The 18,453-nt window shown below is 44.2% G+C and overlaps 1 protein-coding gene across 1 annotated transcript in view; it reads right to left on the reverse strand.

Annotated features, from left to right (window-relative positions):
- LCT (lactase) overlaps positions 1-18,453 on the reverse strand; it is a 50,566-nt gene that overhangs the window by 12,574 nt on the left and 19,539 nt on the right. The window contains exons 6-10 of the mRNA XM_030326500.1: positions 15,546-16,275; positions 11,252-11,897; positions 5,773-7,323; positions 4,832-5,100; positions 580-870 (exon numbers count right to left, since the gene is read on the reverse strand). Of these exons, the coding sequence (XP_030182360.1) occupies positions 580-870; positions 4,832-5,100; positions 5,773-7,323; positions 11,252-11,897; positions 15,546-16,275 (3,487 nt within the window). The remainder of the gene's footprint in view (positions 1-579; positions 871-4,831; positions 5,101-5,772; positions 7,324-11,251; positions 11,898-15,545; positions 16,276-18,453) is intronic.

Raw genomic sequence — 18,453 nt, forward strand, 5'->3', positions numbered from 1 at the left:
GGGGGGTACCTGGGTGGCTAAGTCAATTGAGTGTCTGACTCTTGATTTCAGTTCAGGTCATGATCTCACGGTTCGTGGGATTGAGCCCTGTATTGGGCCCTGCACTGACAGTGGGGAGCCTGCTTGGGATTTTCTCTCTCCCTCTCTCTGTCCCTCCCCTCATCTCTCTCTCTCTCTCAAAATAAATAAATAAACATTTTTTAAAAAGAAATAAATACCATTAGTTAAAAGCAAGCACCAAACTGCATGTACGTGACCGTTAGGAAAAAAGAGGGGAAAGGATCAAACACGCACACATGTATAGGTCTCCTGACTGGCTTCTGCAAAAGGCAGACATGAGAACCTAGCAAACGTGACTGCCTGTAAGGAGGGGAACTGGATGGCTTGGGGTCAGAGACTGAAGGTAAATCTTCACTGTGGACTCTTAATGCTTTTTAAATTCTGCATCACGTGAATTTATTGATAGTTCAAAAACTGAATCTAAAAAACAGCATTTTGTTTACACAGTAAAGAGCTCCCTGGCCCAGCTGGCTCCCCCATGTGGACTTGACCAATGCCCTGGCTGGGGCCCAACCTCACCTGGGGCTTGATGTTGGCAGCCAGCAGCGCGTCAATGAGCCGCACATAGTAGTTGAGGCCTGCTTCATTGATATATTTTGTGGTTCCATCCGGGAGGATACGAGACCAGGAGATGGAGAAGCGATAGTGGGAGACAGCCAAGTTCTGCAGGGCAACCACATCCTCAGCAATCTTGTGATAACTGTCACAGGCCACATCTCCGGTGTCATCATTTCCAATCTTCAGCGGTGTGTGAGAAAATGTGTCCCAAATACTGAGTCCTTTGCCATCTGCTCTCCACGCACCTTCGATCTCAAGATGACAAGACATGGTCAAATTAAGTCATGCAGTCTAGCCCTCACAAGTTCCTTTCTGTCAGTGGGGGAGCTGCAAGTCAGGACCCATGTCAGTGTCACCTCCTCTGGGAAACTTCTCTGGCCACCCTCTGATTTTTGGACTCCTAGAGCTTTCTGTACACACTTTGTGTCCATCCTGGCAGTGTCACGCTGCATCTCACAGTTACAGGATTGCTGACTGACTTTCCCTGAGACTCTGAGGCCCAGGCATCGTGACTTTCATCTTGGTGTCCCAGCACTTAATGTAGCAGTGTCTGGTATATGGCAGCTGTGCACTAAAAGTCTGAATGAACAATCACATGCCTCCAGCCCCAATCACAGTCAAACAAATACCACTGATGCCAGCTGCGGAGGCAGAATTTCAAATCAGGACCTGGGTCACAGTTTCTGTGCCTCCTTCTTCTCCCTCTGCCCTCCCCCCGCCCCCCACCTTATAGGGAAAGTGACCATAAGCCACTAGGCAAATGCCTACTTACAGGCTTAGGTAGTATGATAGGTACAAGTTCTGTAACTTACTTCTTTTTAGTGTTTATTTATGAGAGAGAGAGCACAAGGGGAGGAGCAGAGAGAAAGAGGGAGACACAGAATCTGAAACAGGCTCCAGGCTCTGAGCTGTTAGCACAGAGCCCGACGCAGGGCTTGAACTCATGAATCGTGAGATCGTGACCTGAGCCAAAGTCGGACGCTTAACATACTGAGCCACCCAGGTGCCCCTATAATTTACTTTAAAGCAATATAACACATACACCATGATGTTATGTGACTGGATGGAGCTAAGGTATTGCTGGCATCCTGACCAAGAACACGTACCCCAGCATGGCCTGCACAGCCCCATGCAAGTGGGCTCAGGGCCAGCAGGAAGGTACCAGTGCAAGAGATCAGTTAATGCAGGGGGATCAAGGAAATAAGTAACCATGTTGAGGCTATTAGGAGCTAGATTTTTCACCACTGGAGAAAAGAGATATAAATATGGGCAATGGGAAAGCTAGCATCGAGCCTGCGGATTGGATTTGGAGGTATCAGTATGAACTCATGTTTTAAAATCTACATAGAGATAGGGGGTGCCTGGGTGGTTCAGATGGTTAAGTGTCCAACTTCAGCTCAGGTCATGATCTTATGGTTCATGAGTTCAAGCCCTGCATTGGGCTCTGTGCTGACAGCTCAGAGCCTGGAGCCTGCTTTGGATTCTGTATCTCTCTCTCTGTCTCTGCCCCTTCCCCACTCACGCTCTCTCTCTCAAAAATAAATAAACATTAAAAAAATGTTGTTAATCCACATAGAGATGGGGTAGATATAGAAATAACATACAAGTGCACGTGTTTTTGTGCGTATATATGTGAATTTCCTAGCTAGAGGAATTCTAGAATGACGACACCCCAGTAGCAGTGAGCATATCCAGCACCTAGATCTTGGTTTCTAAACGCCCCTATCCAGTAAGAGAAAGGGTTCATTAGACAAAGGGATGATTACAGGGCTGGGACAGAAAAGGTATAAGCTGAGTCTGGAACATCTTGTACAAGAAAGAACTAAGCAAGTGCTCAAATAATGATGGGCCATGTGAAAAGGACACAGGATCTGGCTAAAAGGCACTCCCCATAGCAAAATGTGGAAAATGTGAACATCTAAATACATAATAATATGATAACTCACTGAATAAAATAGGACTGCATCCAGCCATACTGCTGATGCATATTTATATAGTATGCATAAATATGAGAAAAGTCAAAGTTTGACCTTTCTGTTGAATGCCCCCTGATAAATATAAGAGGAATCATGAAATTAGAAAATCACCATTTGTCACCTATCACAGTAATAACTGATTCAGGCACAAATTATCAACAGCTGCTAAAACTAGCGGGTGAAATTTGATGAGGAAAAGGCTATTTATATAGTCTCCAAGTAGATCCCCACAAAATAATTATTATTTATAACTATAAAATACTTAATTTTATGGTAGAGAAACCTGGTAAACACTTTCTTATTCAAGTGATAAAATCAGTTTCATATATATACTATATATATGTGTGTGCACATACACACACACAGAAAATATGGCAAATGGTAAAATTTTAGCAGTTGAGAAATATGGGGAAAGGATATACAGGAGTCCTCTACTATTTCTTCAACTTTTCTCTGTGTTCAAAAGGATTTCCAAATAAAAGGTTTTAAAAAAAATGCACAATAGGGGCGCCTGGGTGGCTCAGTCGGTTAAGCGTCTGACTTCGGCTCAGGTCATGATCTCGTGGTCCGTGAGTTCGAGCCCTGCGACGGGCTCTGTGCTGACAGCTCTGACAGCTCAGAGCCTGGAGCCCGTTTCAGATTCTGTGTCTCCCTCTCTCTCTGCCCCTCCCCTGTTCATGCTCTCTCTCTGTCTCAAAAATAAATAAACATTAAAAAAAAAAATTAAAAAAAAAAGAATGCACAATCAGGTAGTATCTAATCAGGAAGGCCACAGTATAAGCCCTTCTAATCAATTCTTGATTCACACTTAACTCTTTGCTAATTAGACCACATAATGTTTCAAATGGTGACAATTGTGCCTGCTGTCTAATGAATAGAAATGGGTGCTTGCTAATGCCAGTTTAATCATTCAAGATGCGGGTTGGCTAAAAGCTTTTCAAGGACACTCCTTTTCCCTTGCATGGACAGTGTTTAAGAATCCTACAAGGTCTGCCACCTGTGCCCTAGAATGAATTCCTAACCCTTCCTGTGTCCAGCTGTAAACCTGTGGATAGTGGTTTTCACCCAGGAAATATTTTGTCCCCGAAGAGACATTTAGCAAATGTCTACAGGCATTTTTAGTTGTTACAACTTGGGGAGGAATCTGCTGACCTCTAGTGGGTAGAGGTCAGGGATGCTGCTTAACATCCTACAGTGCACAGGAAAGCCCCACAACAAAGAATTATCCATGCAAATGTTAATCAGGCCAAATTGGGGAAACCTTGCTACAGAGGACTCTGTTTGCCCGCAGTAACAGTAACAGAACACTGTCTCTGAAACCCTGGCATGTCCTCAAGTGTTTCTTTCATGTAAAGTGTTGGCCAGAGCACCGAAGAGGACCAAGAATTGGGGTTTCCTCCAGTCCACAGAATAGGATACACGAACAGGTTTTGTGTTTGTACATGTAGTTAATAAATGTCTGGACATAGCTTAATTTAGTCTGAGACTTCATTGTGACCTGGTAGTGCAGCCATCTGGGAGCAGCTCACCCTCACCCCCCTCAAAAACATCTTCAGCAGCTGTGGCTGACTAGAAGGAAACCCAAGGGACAAGCACACCCAGAGTCAGGTCAGCTCACAGCACTGGCTCTGCCCAGGGTCCGCAGGGAACACAGAGCCTCCACTCCTTCTTCAAAGAAAATGAATGGAGGCAGAAGATGTAAAGCAGGGACCTCCACTAGCTGCCTGGGCAAGTGACTCTTTGCTTTTTATCTTTTTCTGTGAAAAAACGAAAACCCTCGTATTTTCTGTATTATTGAGCTTATTTTGGCATGAATAAGGTTACAGTATAAATGCTGCCAGGACATCAAAACAAGCCCAGGCCCACGTGACAGCCATTCTGAGCAAACTGCCTGCTCGGAAGAGACTAGGTGAGAAACGAACATATTCCAGCAGACAATCTTCTGGTTTGCGGGTCTCTGCCTAAGTGTTTGTGCCCAGGTCCACCTGCTCCATTTTGCCTGCCTACGTCCCTCTCAGCATAGCCCAAGCAGCCACGAGTCTGCCTGAATTGGGGGATGTGAGGAAGCTGGTCTGTCCATGGAGAGGACCTCCCAGATTCCGTATACGGCACCCATACTTTCCCGCTCCAGGTCTGTGGCAATCCCCTGTTCTTGCCTGCCCTCCTAGCACCAAGCCCACAGCCTGGCACATAGTAGGTCTGCAATAGCTGTCGTTGAACTGCCCCGAACTTCTCACCTGATATGCGGCAGAAGCTGCACTCCAGATGAAGCCCTCGGGAAACTGTCCATAGACAAACTCGTCTTCCCTGGGCAGCGGCATGCCGTTGTTGGTGATGACCTCTGTGTAGTACCTGGCGGAGGCTCTTGCTGTGCGAGGCCTGTTCGTGTTATTGAAATCAACATGGTACAGTCCAAACTTGACTGTGTAGCCATTCAGCCACTCAAAGTTGTCCATCAGAGACCATGCAGAATACCCTCGAAGGTCTACACCATCAAGTCGGTAGGCTGGGAACATTCCAAAGTGAGCAGAGAAGAGCTTTACACCTGGAGGGTGAGGTTCTCAAGAACCCTAGACAAGTACTGGCACATCACTTAAAACAGTAGTCCTAAACCATTAACTCGTACCCACAATTAATGTATGCCCAGATGGACAGAGCACCTTCTTTTTTTGCCAGCACTGATGCCCTCATAGCAAGTATTAATGACCAATCTTTGCAAAACCAAATTCTTTTGTTGGGGTAAAGGGACAGGCTTGAAATCAAGAGTCTCAGCCCACTGTAGAAGTTACACATAGAAATGTGTTTTAGAAAAGAGTTTCTTGCTCTGGGGTGCATGAAACTCACCAGAATATAACATATGCACCATGTTAACAGAAAGTTATCTTTTTGTTCACTGCACTTAAAATAGAACTTGCCACATAGTAGTTGCTCAATAATGAATGGATGGACCCATGAAAATACTTGTATGGGGACTCTGTATGTGTACATCTGGGTAGATGACCATGGCTTTTTTTCAGATTTCCAAAGGGATATGTAACCCCCGACAGGAAAAGAATTATGGAGTTAGAGCCTAAGAGAGACTTGTTTATGATTTGTAATCCACTTTGCCAAACCATGTCAGGCACATGATATATGGATGCTGGAAGATTCTGTAAGGGGGACATGAATTCTCACATACCTTTCAAAGCTTCATTGATGTAGGTTTTGTGGTAAAATATCCTATCAGTATCTTCCACTTTTGGATTTGTCAGCCCCACTCCATTTTCAGTGATGTAAATGGGTATGTCACCATACTCTTCCTTGATCCAGTTGAGCAGTCTTCGTGTCCCCCAGGGTGCAGCTCTGTTTATTGCTGTGGAAGGCCATGAAGGGTCCTCCTCCTTGGTTGTCTCCTGGTCATCTTTATAGGAGGGTGGGTTTAACCTGGGTGTTTTGTGCTGCACAATTCTGGAGGAGTAGGTATTGAGGCAGAACACGTCAGCTGTGGCCCTGATGTACCTTTTCTCTTCCTCAGTGAAGCTTGGCAGGCGGGAGGTGGCTAAGTGTTGAAGCTCACTCCTGTTCCCCACTTTCCACTTCATGGCATCGGGATAGTCTCCGTTTCGGAAAATGGGGTGGGCAAACCAGCCCAGTGAGAACTGCAGCATTCGGTCAGCTGCCTCCACGTCCCTCGGGATCTCAGGGGACTTGGGCTCTGCCCAGTGTGCACTGAGGCTCAAAGAGATGACCCCCTTCTGTTCCCGCCTGTATTTCTCATCGTAAGTGTGATATACTCTGGCATGAGCTTTGATGATTGCATGGCCAATTCTGTAAGGTCCCCAGCCTGGGTCTTTCACCTTTGGAGGAAAATCCCCTGAGCCATAACCCAACCATGCCTGGTATGTGGGCTCATTAAAGGTCATCCAGAACTTGACTCTGTCCCCAAAGGTCTGGAAACAAAAGTCTGCATAGCTGTTAAACAACTCAATCAAGGAAGGATTTTCCCAGCCTCCAATATCCTGGAGGGCCTGGGGCAGGTCCCAGTGGAACAGTGTCACCATGGGAGAGATGTTGCTTGCCACCAAACCATTGATCAGCCTGTTGTAATAATCAACACCGTGTCTGTTGATAGAACTGTTTCTCCCTGTTGGGAAAATCCGAGACCAGGAGATAGAGAAGCGATAGGCCTTCACCTTCAAAGCTCGAAGCATATTCAGATCGGCATCCAGTTGGTTATAGCTGTCACAGGCGATGTCTCCAGTGGCATTGCCTTTCACATTGCTCCCTGGTGTGTGGGTGAAGTTATCCCAGATGCTGGGGCCTTTGCCATCAGCATTCCAAGCTCCTTCAATCTGATAGGCTGATGAGGACACGCCCCAGAGAAAGTCCTCTCTGAAAGTACCATGGTAGAACAAATCTCTTTCAAACTTGGGTTGGTTGGAGAACTTTTCCCAAACTACTTTAGCTTTGGAGGGCACATCAGATGGAAAAGTGAAGGCTCTGATTTTACGTGGGAAGTTTGCTATACTGGGTGGTGGCAGTCTCTTTACAGCCTTGGGGAGGAAACCGTTCTTTTCAATGATGCTGGTGAAAAAGTAGGCAGATTTCCTGGGAGTCCTTGGCTTGCTGCTGTCATTGAAGTTGATATGATACAGTCCAAACCTCTGGCTGTAACCAAAGGGGCCTTCAAAGCCATCCATGAGGGCACGAGCGATGTAAGATCGAACATCCACTAAGTCCTCCTTGATAGCTATGCAGAAAAACAAAACTTTGGATTATTTTCAAGTCTCTATGGGGCACCTGGGTGACTCAGTTGGTTAAGTGTCTGACTCCTGATTTTGGCTCAGGTCACAATCTCACAGTCGGTCAGGAGAGAGCCTCCTGAACCCCACCCTTGGGCTCTGTGCTGACGATGGAGCCTGCTCTGGCTTCTTTCCCTCTCTCCCTCTCCCTCTGCCCCTCCCCTGCTTGCACTCATGCTTTCTCTCCCTCTCTCAAAAATAAAAAATAAAAATAAATAAAATAAAAAAAAATAGTCTCTGTTACTGATGTTGCTATTTAAAGGTTTTCCTTTTCATATGCATGTTTTGGAGGGGATTTAGGTTACCCCAAAAATGTTAACCCTTTTTCCTCAGAATGAATAAAAGAGAATCCACAAGATGCCCACAAATCATCAGGCCACATCTATGGTCATAAACCTCAATCCAGAAGGCCATCCCTGCCTCAAAATGAATACAAGCATGTGTCCCATCTGCTACTGCCAGGATTCCTTGTTTTTTTATAGAATGCATAAATCATTTAATATTTAAAATATACTTTTGTTTTTCCTTATGTCTAGCAATACTGACATAAAATGATCACACATCCCCTCTTAAAAAAGAGAAATAACGCCTACAGTAAGGTATTTCCTGGTATAGTAAGCTGAATGGTGGTCCCCAAAAAGATATGTCCAAATCTTAACTTGGTACCAGTTAATGTAATCTTATTTGGAAAAGAGGTCTTTGTAGATGTAATTAAGTTAAGGATCTTAAGATGAGATCATCCTGCATTAACTGGGTGAGTCCAAAATCCAATGACAAGCACCCTTAAAAGAGAAAGATAGAAGGTCTCCACGAAGATGGAGGCAGAGATTGGGGCAATGCAGCCAACAGCCAAGAAATGCCTGGAGCCACCAGATGCTGAAAGAGGCAAGCAAAGAGTCTCCTCTGGAGACTTTGGAGGGAGAGTGGCCCTACCAGCATCTCCATTGTGGACTTCTGGCCTGCAGAACTGTGAGAGAATAAAAAAAAGCATCTAGTGAGTCAACCAAAAACCAGTGTCAAAGTAAAGCAATGGCTTTGGGCTCAAACTGGGAACCAGCAAAGTATTAAGCCCTATTTTTATCAGATTACACAGCCTCTCAACAAACATTGACTATATAAGAGGCTGGCAATTCATTTATTTTATATAATTCATTTATTCATTCAATGAATAATTTAGTAAACACCTACTTTGTCCCAGGCTGTAAAAGGCTCTAGAAACAAAAATGAATAGAAGCTTCATAGGTTAGTGGGTATTGATGAGCCAGTGATAGAAAGGCCTGTGGTTTCACTCACTGGCTGTTTGGGCACACCATGTAATCTCTCAGAGCATCAGTTTTCACAACGGTCCCAGGAGGATGATCTCTGCCCCTATTTTCTTAACAACGCTGTTTCAAAGATCTCTTGAGATATGTCCTAGAGGGATTCCAAGATTGTGAAGATTACAGAATTGTACCCTTGATGCTGAGAACACAAGCAAAGTAAAAGAGAGGGTGTCTGGCCTCATGAACACTGAGGCCTCCACTCCCTAAGGTGTCTCCATTCCTAACTGTAGTGCCCAGGGTAGGTATTGCTAGTCAACTCTTTCTCTCTGAATCTACACAAGGCCTTGAAATCTTCTCAGAATAGCCCTCTAGGCAGGTGACTAGCCATATATCACTTGATTAGTGCTGATATAGGAGATGAAAATTATTTGCCATTCCTTTTTACTTGGAATAAAAAGACATATGGGGAAAAGATAGTCTTCAACAAATGGTGTTGGGAAAATTGAACAGCTACATGCAAAAGAATGAAAGTGGACCAATTTTCTACACCATACACAAAAATAAACTCAAAATGGATTCAAGACCTAAATGTGAGATCTGAAACCGTAAAAATCCTACAAGAGAGCACGGGCAGTAACTTCTCTGACATCAGCCATATCAACATCTTTCTAGATATGTGTCCTGAGGCAAGGGAAACAAAAGCAAAAATAAACTATTGGGACTACATAAAAATAAAAAGCTTTTTCACAATGAAGGAAACAATCAACAAAACTAAAAGACAACCTCTGGAATGGGAGAAGATATTTGAAAATAACATATCCAATAAAGGATTAATATCCCAAACATAAAGAACTGATACAACTCAACACCTAAAAAACAAATAAACCAAGTAAAAAATGGGCCAAAGACACAAGCAGACATTTCTCCAAAGATGACATCCAGATGGCCAAAGGACACATGAAAAGATGTTCAACATCACTAATCATCAGGGAAATGCAAATCAAAACTACAATGAAATATCACCTCATGCTTGTCAGAATAGCTAAAATCAAAACCATAAGAAATAATAAGTGCTGGTGAGGATGTGGAGAAAAAGGAGCCCTCATGCACCATTGGTAGGAATGCAACTTAGTGTAGTCACTGTGGAAAACAGTATGGAGGTTCCTCAAAAAAAAAAATTAAAAATAGAATTATGATGTGATCCAGTAATTCCACTACTGGGTATTTACAAAGAATACAAAAATACTAATTTGAAAAGATATAGGCACTCTGTTTACTGCAGCATTAATTACAATAATCAAATTATGGAAGCAGCCCAAGTGTCCATCAATAGATGAATGGATAAAGAAGATGTGGTATTTATATATAATAGAACATTACTCAGCCATAAAAAAAAATGAAATCTTGTCATTTGCAACAATATGGATGCATCTAGATGATAAAATGCTAAGTGAAGTCAGAGAAAGACAAATACCATACGATTTCATTCATGTGTGGAACAAACAAAACAAATGAACAAAGAATAAAAGAGATAAACCAAGAAGCCGACTCTTAACCATAGACAACAAACTGATGGTTACCAGAGAGGAGGGGTGGAGGGGGGGGGTTAAATAGGTGAAGGAAATTATGAGTACACTTATCATAATGAGCACTAAGCAATGAATAGAATTGTCAGATCACTATATTGTACACCTGAAACAAATATAACACTGTGTATTAACTATACTAGAATTAAAATAAAAAAATTTAGGTGTGCTTGGGTGGCTCAGTTGGTTATGATCTCACAGCTTTGTGTCACATCATTATCTCATGATTCATGAGTTCGAGCCCCACATCGGGCTCTGTGCTGACAGCTCAGAGTCTAAAGCCTGCTTCGGATTCTGTGTCTCCCTCTCTCTCTGCCTCTCCCCTGCTCGTGCTCTGTCTCTCTCTCTCAAAAATAAACATTAAAAAATATTAAACTCTCTTTCTCTCTCAAAAATAAATATTAAAAAAATCTTTTAAAAAATTTAAAAAGACGTATGAAACTATGTTAGGTAAGACTGGTGCAGTCGATATGAATTAATGGGATCAAAGTGAATTATGTGGAATGTAGATTTTATAGCTGACTTAAGGAGATGGAGATGAATGTGGCCAGAACAACGAGGGAAGATTTAATGGGTTGGAGTCCCCTCCTATAATGCCATTGGCATCCTTTATTACAATTTTCTGTCTGTGACCCTCTGTAAACTCTGAGGGTACTATGGGAAAAGATGATATTTGCTCAATATTTTACCCTTACTGTCTTGTGCAATGTGCAGTACATAACAGGCACTGAATAAATATTTGTTAAATGAATGTGTTAAAAGATGATGAGTCTTTGATCAATGGATAGGACTCAAATGGGCAGAGGGTAGGAGGCGGCATTATAGGGAATAAGAACATAGGAACAAACACTTGAGGCTTCTGGGGGAAACAGCTAGGAGGCTGATATGAAGGACTCATGCTATTACTACTAACACTACTTTTTGGCTTCATTTTCTTAGGAGACTGTCTTTGTCTCATTAAACAGAAATCTGAAGACTTGGAGAAGTACCACCCACCTTCCAATCACCAGCATATCCACCATTCTTACCTTTGAGCACCTCATTGATATATTTATTGAAGTAGTCTACTCTCAAGGAATCCTCAAGGAGATCTTCAGTCTCCCCTATGGGCATGCCATTCCCAGCCAGGTAGATCGGAACTTTTCCTCTTGTGTATTCCAAAGATACAAACTGCAATAGCCTCCTTATACCCCAGGGCACCACATAAATCCAAGGGGATGAGGTCTGGGGCCATGCAGGGTCCACATGTTGGGAAAAGCCTCCAATGGTGTCATAGCTAGGGATGCAGGAATCTTGTTGGGCCGTGCTGATAAGGCGAGAAGTGTAATGAGACAGACCCAGAAAATCAGCAGAGCCTTTCAGGAGTTGCTTCTCTGCCTCGGTGAACTCAGGGAGCTGGGCCACAAGACTGGGGCACTGTTGGTTCATCTGTTGGATTTGGGCCTTCAGGGCAGCAGGGTAGTCTCCATCCACAAAGATGGGGTGTGCAAACCAGCCCAGCATGAAGTGCAAGAAGCGTTCAGAGGCACTCAGGTCCTCAGGCCTCTCTGGGGACAGAGGTTCTGCCCAGTCTGAGTTCAACACAATGCCCACACGTCCCTGCTGCTGTGGACGATAGTGGCTATTATAGTGGTGCCAAACTCTGGCATGAGCCTTAAGGACCAAGTGAGCCACCTTGTGAGGAAAAAAAAGAAAGAAATACAGTGCTTAATAACAACTAATAGCAAAGCCAACAACAACCACAAGCCAATAACAAGTCTACAACAAGTTAATACGAATGTCAATAATGTTACCAATGTTAATAAAATAGCCACAATGAAAATGTCCACATCAATAACAGCACCAGTGTCAACAACATCAGGAAGTCATCAGCAAGTCAATGCCAATATCAACAAGTCAACAATATCAAAAAGTAGTTAAGATTGATGCTAACAATGTCAGTAAATCAACATGGACAATGTTGACATCAACATCATCAACACAAATGCCAGCAATATCAACAGCCAATAACATCAACAAGTCAACATCACCATCAACAGGTCAATAGCAGTAGCATCAATAACCATATTTCACAGTAAAAAATTGTTAATGAATTCTCTCATAAGCTCCTCCCAACAGTCTTGTGTGACAGTATAATTATTATTACCACTATACAGATGAGGGGAACAAGATCTAGAGAGGTGTAGAATGTAAGAAGCCTGACTCTAGGCCTGTATTGTCCCCCATGATGCTATTCTGACTTTGTTCTTAGTAAGTGCTTATTGAATAATTCATCAACAACGAATTTGGGACGGTCATTTTATTTGACACAGAAGGGATGGGACAATTCTTTCTAACCTACCTGCTCTTTCCACTTAATGAAATCTAGAAAGAAAACCCATGACCAGGAATCTCTTTGTAGACTTAACTCAAGGTCTTATAAAAGTTAACAGCTTTCCTTGGCAGAGTGCCATGGGAAAACGGGCAAAAGCAGGGTCTGGAGTGTAACAAAACTAGACTTAAATCTTGACTTTGTCACTAACTTGCTTCTCATTCAGTTTCCTTGTATGCAAGAAGTGGTAATTATGCATTCATTTAGGAGGACTAAATAAGATCATGTATATAGAGCACCAAGCAGACACTTGGGGTGTAGGAGGGAGATTGCTGTTGCTTATCATCCTTTCCTTTTTCATTTTTGTCATCTGAAGATAATGACACTTACTCTTGAAGACTTTCAGATCAAAATATGCCTTAGGAAGTCAAACTCCTCACTGCTTCTCATGTTGCAAATGTTAATCCTTAACAGGGTCCTAAACTCCAATGGCAAACTGTGCTTCTTTCCAAAAGGCAGGAATGTGTGCCTTCTAACTGAGTCAGCATCAGGCAGGGGGCTCAGCAGAATATGAAACAACTAGCAAAACCAGTCATTGTGGCCATGTAAGAACATGGAAAGGTGTTAATGACATGTCAGACAAGAAATGGGCACTAGGGTGATTATGACAGCCAGTGTGGGTTCAATCATCATAACAAATGTACCATGCTGGTGGGGGATGTCAAAATGTGCACGCGTGGGAGCAGAGGGTATATGGAAAATCTACGTAACTTCTGTTCAATTTTGCTGTGGACTTAAAACCACTGTAAAAAATAAAGTCTACTTGGGGCGCCTGGGTGGCTCCATCAGTTAAACATCTGATGTCTTGATTTTGGCTCAGGTCATGATCTTATGGTTTGTGGGTTTGAGCCCTGCATCAGCACTGTCAGCATGGAGTCTGCTTGGGATTCTCTCTCTCTGCCCTTCCCCCACCTCTCTCTCTCTCTCTCTCTCTCTCTCTCTCTCTCTCCCCCTCTCAAAATAAATAAACATTAAAAAAATAAAGTCTACTTGAAAAAATGTACTAAGGGGTGCTTGGGTGGCTCAGTCGGTTAAACGTCCGACTTCGGCTCAGGTCATGATCTCACGGTTTGTGAGTTCGAGCCCCGCGTCGGGCTCTGTGCTGACAGCTCAGAGCCTGGAGCCTCCTTCGGATTCTGTGTCTCCCTCTCTCTCTGACCCTCCCCTGTTCATGCTCTGTCTCTGTCTCAAAAATAAATAAATATTAAAAAAAATTTTAAAAAGGCACTGAATTTAGTGCACTCTGTGAGTACACTGTGAATGCAAGGACTGGAAGGACATATGGGCCAAATTATGAGTGAACTGTTTTCTTTGCAATCTTCCCTTAATGGTATTATACTGTTTTAACTAATGAATCAAAGCAAGAATTGAAGGAGAAAGGTGGTGTGGACTTTCCAGGAGACACAGTTGTAGGGATAAGAAGCCACGAGAAGAGGTTGGGATGAGTTTTACAACAAGGAGACAAACAGAAAGGTTCAAACCTTCCATTTTGAGGAGTGTTCTCTCTTGGTGTGTATGCTCTTGTTGAACAAAAGCAGAGTGGAAGCTTTGACTTCACTCTAATTTTTGGCATTTCATCAAGTCATTGATTTTAGCTCATTTTGAGTGTGGACATTTTGGATTGTTCTCTAATTTTCTTATGTGTATTTATTTGTATCATCTCCAAAAAGTATTAAATCTTGAGGATATGGGTCATGCATCCTCCTTAACACCTAGCATAGGGCAAGGCAAAGACTCCTATTTCAGAACAGAACCCAAGATGTGGCAGGGGAAAGCCAGGCTAACATGTGCATCCTGAATATGGATGTCAGGGAAAGCTGGTGAGTTTTCTGGGAGCTTTGAGCAAAAAAAGAAATGATGGAAAGGGCCCATATTAAGCTACTTAAAATTTTGTCTCCAGTATATACATCCCCTTCTTATGGAAATGATACCCTGCCTACCCTCTGGAAAGCCAAACCCTTTTTCCTTTTCCACCTCCCCACCTCTCAGCCAATGTGTGGAGGGGTAGAGCTGAGACCCGGACCCAGACCAGTCACTGCACAACATTTTCCCAGCCTAAACGTAGTGATTGGTTCAGGGATGGGCATGCAACCCATGCAGCAAGCATAAGGCACAGGGACACGTTTGCTGGGAATGCCAGAAGAGAGGTAAGCTTTCTTTCCTGCTGGTCTTGAAATAGGAGAGCATGGCTGCTACCATCTGGTTACCAAGCAGCCCAAGTAGAAAACCAACAAGGAGGGGCAAGAAGAGAAATTGAGTACTAGTGGCATTGTTTGGGATCTGATCAAGCTCCACTCTGACCAGCTAAAACCCAGACTTTTCAGGGATGCCTGGGTGGCTCAGTTGGTTGAGCCTCTGACTCTTGATTTCAGCTCAGGTCATTATGTCACTGTTAGTTGGATCGAGCCCCCCCCCCCCCCCAGCTCTGTGCTGACAGCTTGGGGCCTGCTTGGGATTTTCTCTCTCTCTGCCCCTCCCCAACTCATGCTCTCTCTCACTCTCCCAAAATAAATAAACATTAAAAAAAATCATATTAAAGCCCAGACTTTTCAGTTTCCCGAGCTGATGGACTCCCACTTGGCTTAAGTCTGTCTGGCTTGGTTTTTCTGTCCCATGCAACTAAGAGTCCTGGATGACAAGGAAAATCAAGCAGACTCGGGCTCAGATTCTGGCTTCAAACTGCTGACCCTGTAGCGATGCCATCAGGAAACAGTTTCTCCTCTCTGAGCCCCAGTTCCCTCATCCACCAGCACTGTTCCAAGGATGTAATAACTTATCAAAGTGCCAGCAGTATTTGGACAAAATAAGGTGATTAACGATTTATGGTGCCTTCCCTCCCTCTGGCTTCCTTTAAAGCACAAAAAGTAAACGCATTCTGACTGGAAGAGACAATGACTTTCTCCCAGCCAAATTCTCCTCCAGTGAGGCGGCACTGCAAGGACGAGAAGTACCTTGAAAGAGGCCACGCCCGGGTCGGAGATGCCCGGTGCGTGTCGGCCCGTGCCGTAGCCCGCGTAGCTCATCACCCACGGCTCATGGAAGGTCACCCACAGCTTCACGCGGTCCCCGAAGGTGGCGAAGCAAAAAGCCGCGTAGTCCAGGAAGGCGTCCACCACACTGTCGTCCTGCCACCCGCCGCGCTCCTGCAGGGCCTGGGGCAGGTCCCAGTGGAAGAGCGTGGCCATGGGCTGGATGTGCGCGTCCAGCAGGCTGTCGATGAGCCTGCTGTAGTAGGCGACGCCCTGGCGGCTGGGTCCGGGCCCGAGCCCCGTGGGGAAGATGCGGGACCAGGAGATGGAGAACTTGTAGACGTGAGCTTGGAGGCCGCGAAGCAGGGCCACATCGGTGTCCACCTTGTGGTAGCTGTCACTGGCCACCTCCGGTGTTGCTGCGCCCTCGGAGGCGTGCCGGCGACCCAGGTGGTCCCAGACGCTCGGCCCTCTTCCGCCCTCGGCCCAGCCTCCTTCCACGTTAAAGGCTCCGGTGGAGACGCCCCAGAGGAAACCTTCGGGGAAATCCTCCCGCAGGAAAGCGTCCCTTTCGGCCGTGGATTGGTTGGCAAATGTTCCCCAGACTCTCCGGTAGGCGGAGCCCCGCGGCGAGGAGGAACGTGCTGCGGTCCCTAGGGCAGGCTGCACGGCGGTCTGGAGGGGCGCGCTGTCTGTCCGAGAGCAGGGCCCGCTGCGGGATCCGAAAGACGGAAAGGACACGGTGAGTAATGACCCTGCGGGTTACCTGCGCCCCCAGACTGATGGATGGCGGCAATGTGTGTAATTAGTAAAGGTTTGAGAAGCACTGAGTCAAAAGCCACACAAGTGCCTGGTAGATGGGAAAATTACTATTATTGCCTCTTCTTAGGTGAGTTATTATTGCTTCTGCAGGACTCCAAACACTGTGCCAAGCCTACCGTTCTGTGTATTAGCTTGTCCTCAAATACTGTCTTTAGTTCTGATGCCATGCTTTTTCTTCTTACTGTTTATAAAACATAGGTAATCATAATGATGGCTTTAACTCATTATGCCTTGATTCTGTGCTGGCCACTGTGATATGAATGTAGGTCTCTCCATTAATTTTCACGAATTTATTAGATAAGGACTACAGTTATTTAACCGTATCCTATAGAGAAGGAGATTGAGAGTCAAAGAAATGAGTATATTCTGGGCATCAGGGGACCAGCACCTGTTTGTCAGCTGGTATGGAAGAAAGTATTTCAATAACTGAATTACTGGTGTAGCTCTACTGATGTGCATCAGCTAAATATTAACACCAGCTACAACCTCCTTTCTCCTTCATGCTGCCTGGATTATGGACACAATGGCAGGAGCTCATGCAGTCATGCTGGACAATAAGGTGGAAGCCTTGTTAGGGATGACAAAAATTAAGGCAGAAGCCTGGATTCCTGATGATTGTACCTACTGTAGATCATCCATCTCCAGCCTTTGTAATGTAAATGAACCCACATCTTGTTTTTTTTTTTAATGAGAACTTCTCCTTAATCACATAGTTTACAAACTGTAGAATACAGTCTGTGCTTTTAACCACATATCCCTGTATTTGTAGATGTGTAGACATTTATATATTTTTAAATATTTCATATATATAAATTCATATAAATATATATATTTGAAATAAAACATACTGTAAAAGTGCTATCCTTACATGAATGCACTCTATTTTCTATTTTATTCTAGTCCATTTCTCTCCTTCTGTCTTTCCTTCCTTCCTTTTTTGTTTTTAATTTTCTTTTAACATTTATTTATTTTTGAGAGGCAGAGAGAGACAGAACATAAGCAGGGGAGGGGCAGAGAGAGAGGGAGACACAGAATCAGAAGCAGGCTCCAAGCTGTCAGCACAGAGCTTGATGCGGGTCTTGAACTCAAACCGCAAGTTCATGATCTGAGCTGAAGTCGGACGCTTAACCGACTGAACCACCCAGGCGCCCCTCTTCCTTTCTTTTTTTAATAAAACATTTTCTTCTCATGTTTCAAAACAAACCCTAAATTGGTTTACCAATCTCCAAGTCCTGGCCTGCAGGCTGGAAGGCACTGTAAGAGAGCATGTGGCAGTTACACCAGCAGAGGGCAATGTTGAGGAAGGGTTGGTGAAGGTGGATGTGTTTGGTCTGGAGGGGGAATTGCAGGGGGATGGCGGAAGGGGGTGCAGTACAAGGGCATCTCCTGTCCAATGGCCATCATGTGGAGGGAGGATGTCATTTGTACGTGGTTAGCCCAGAGCACAAAATTGGTAGAAGTGACGGGGACATTGCAGAGGGACCTCTGTCCAATGGAGAGAAATCTGGGTCTTCCAAACTTAAGTACCTCCTATTTTACGAAGCATCAACGAACTCACATTTGCTAAAACAGCAGTGGGGGTGGGGGGTGATCTATAGTTATGGATTATCCATGATATATACAGGTCTCTGGAGCACAACCAGGGACACAGGTGACACCCACTCAATGAACAGACTCAGCTACTCTGACCTAAAACTCCTGATCCTGATTGTCCTCCTGGCTTGGAAGAAATGAAGTCTTGAGGAAAGAAACAAACAGTCCCTGGATAAAATACAATTTGCTCTAAAGGACTGCTTAATTATTCATTTGCTTTTTTATTTGCTTATGTATGTATGTATAATCTCTTCACCCAGCATGGATCTAGAACTCACAACCTTGAGATCAAGAGTTACATGTTCTTCTGACTGAACCAGCCAACCATCCCTCAATTTGCTCTAAAAGCTTTAATGCTGGAAGTTCAGGTTTACCTAACTTGGGAGGAGATTTAACATACTCAATATGAGTATACTGAGTGTCTCTCAAGAGATTTAGCATAGCCTCAGTTTCTATGCCCAGGCCTTGCAGGTAG

Source organism: Lynx canadensis, chromosome C1 (assembly GCF_007474595.2).
Source record: "Lynx canadensis isolate LIC74 chromosome C1, mLynCan4.pri.v2, whole genome shotgun sequence".
NCBI lineage: Eukaryota > Metazoa > Chordata > Mammalia > Carnivora > Felidae > Lynx > Lynx canadensis.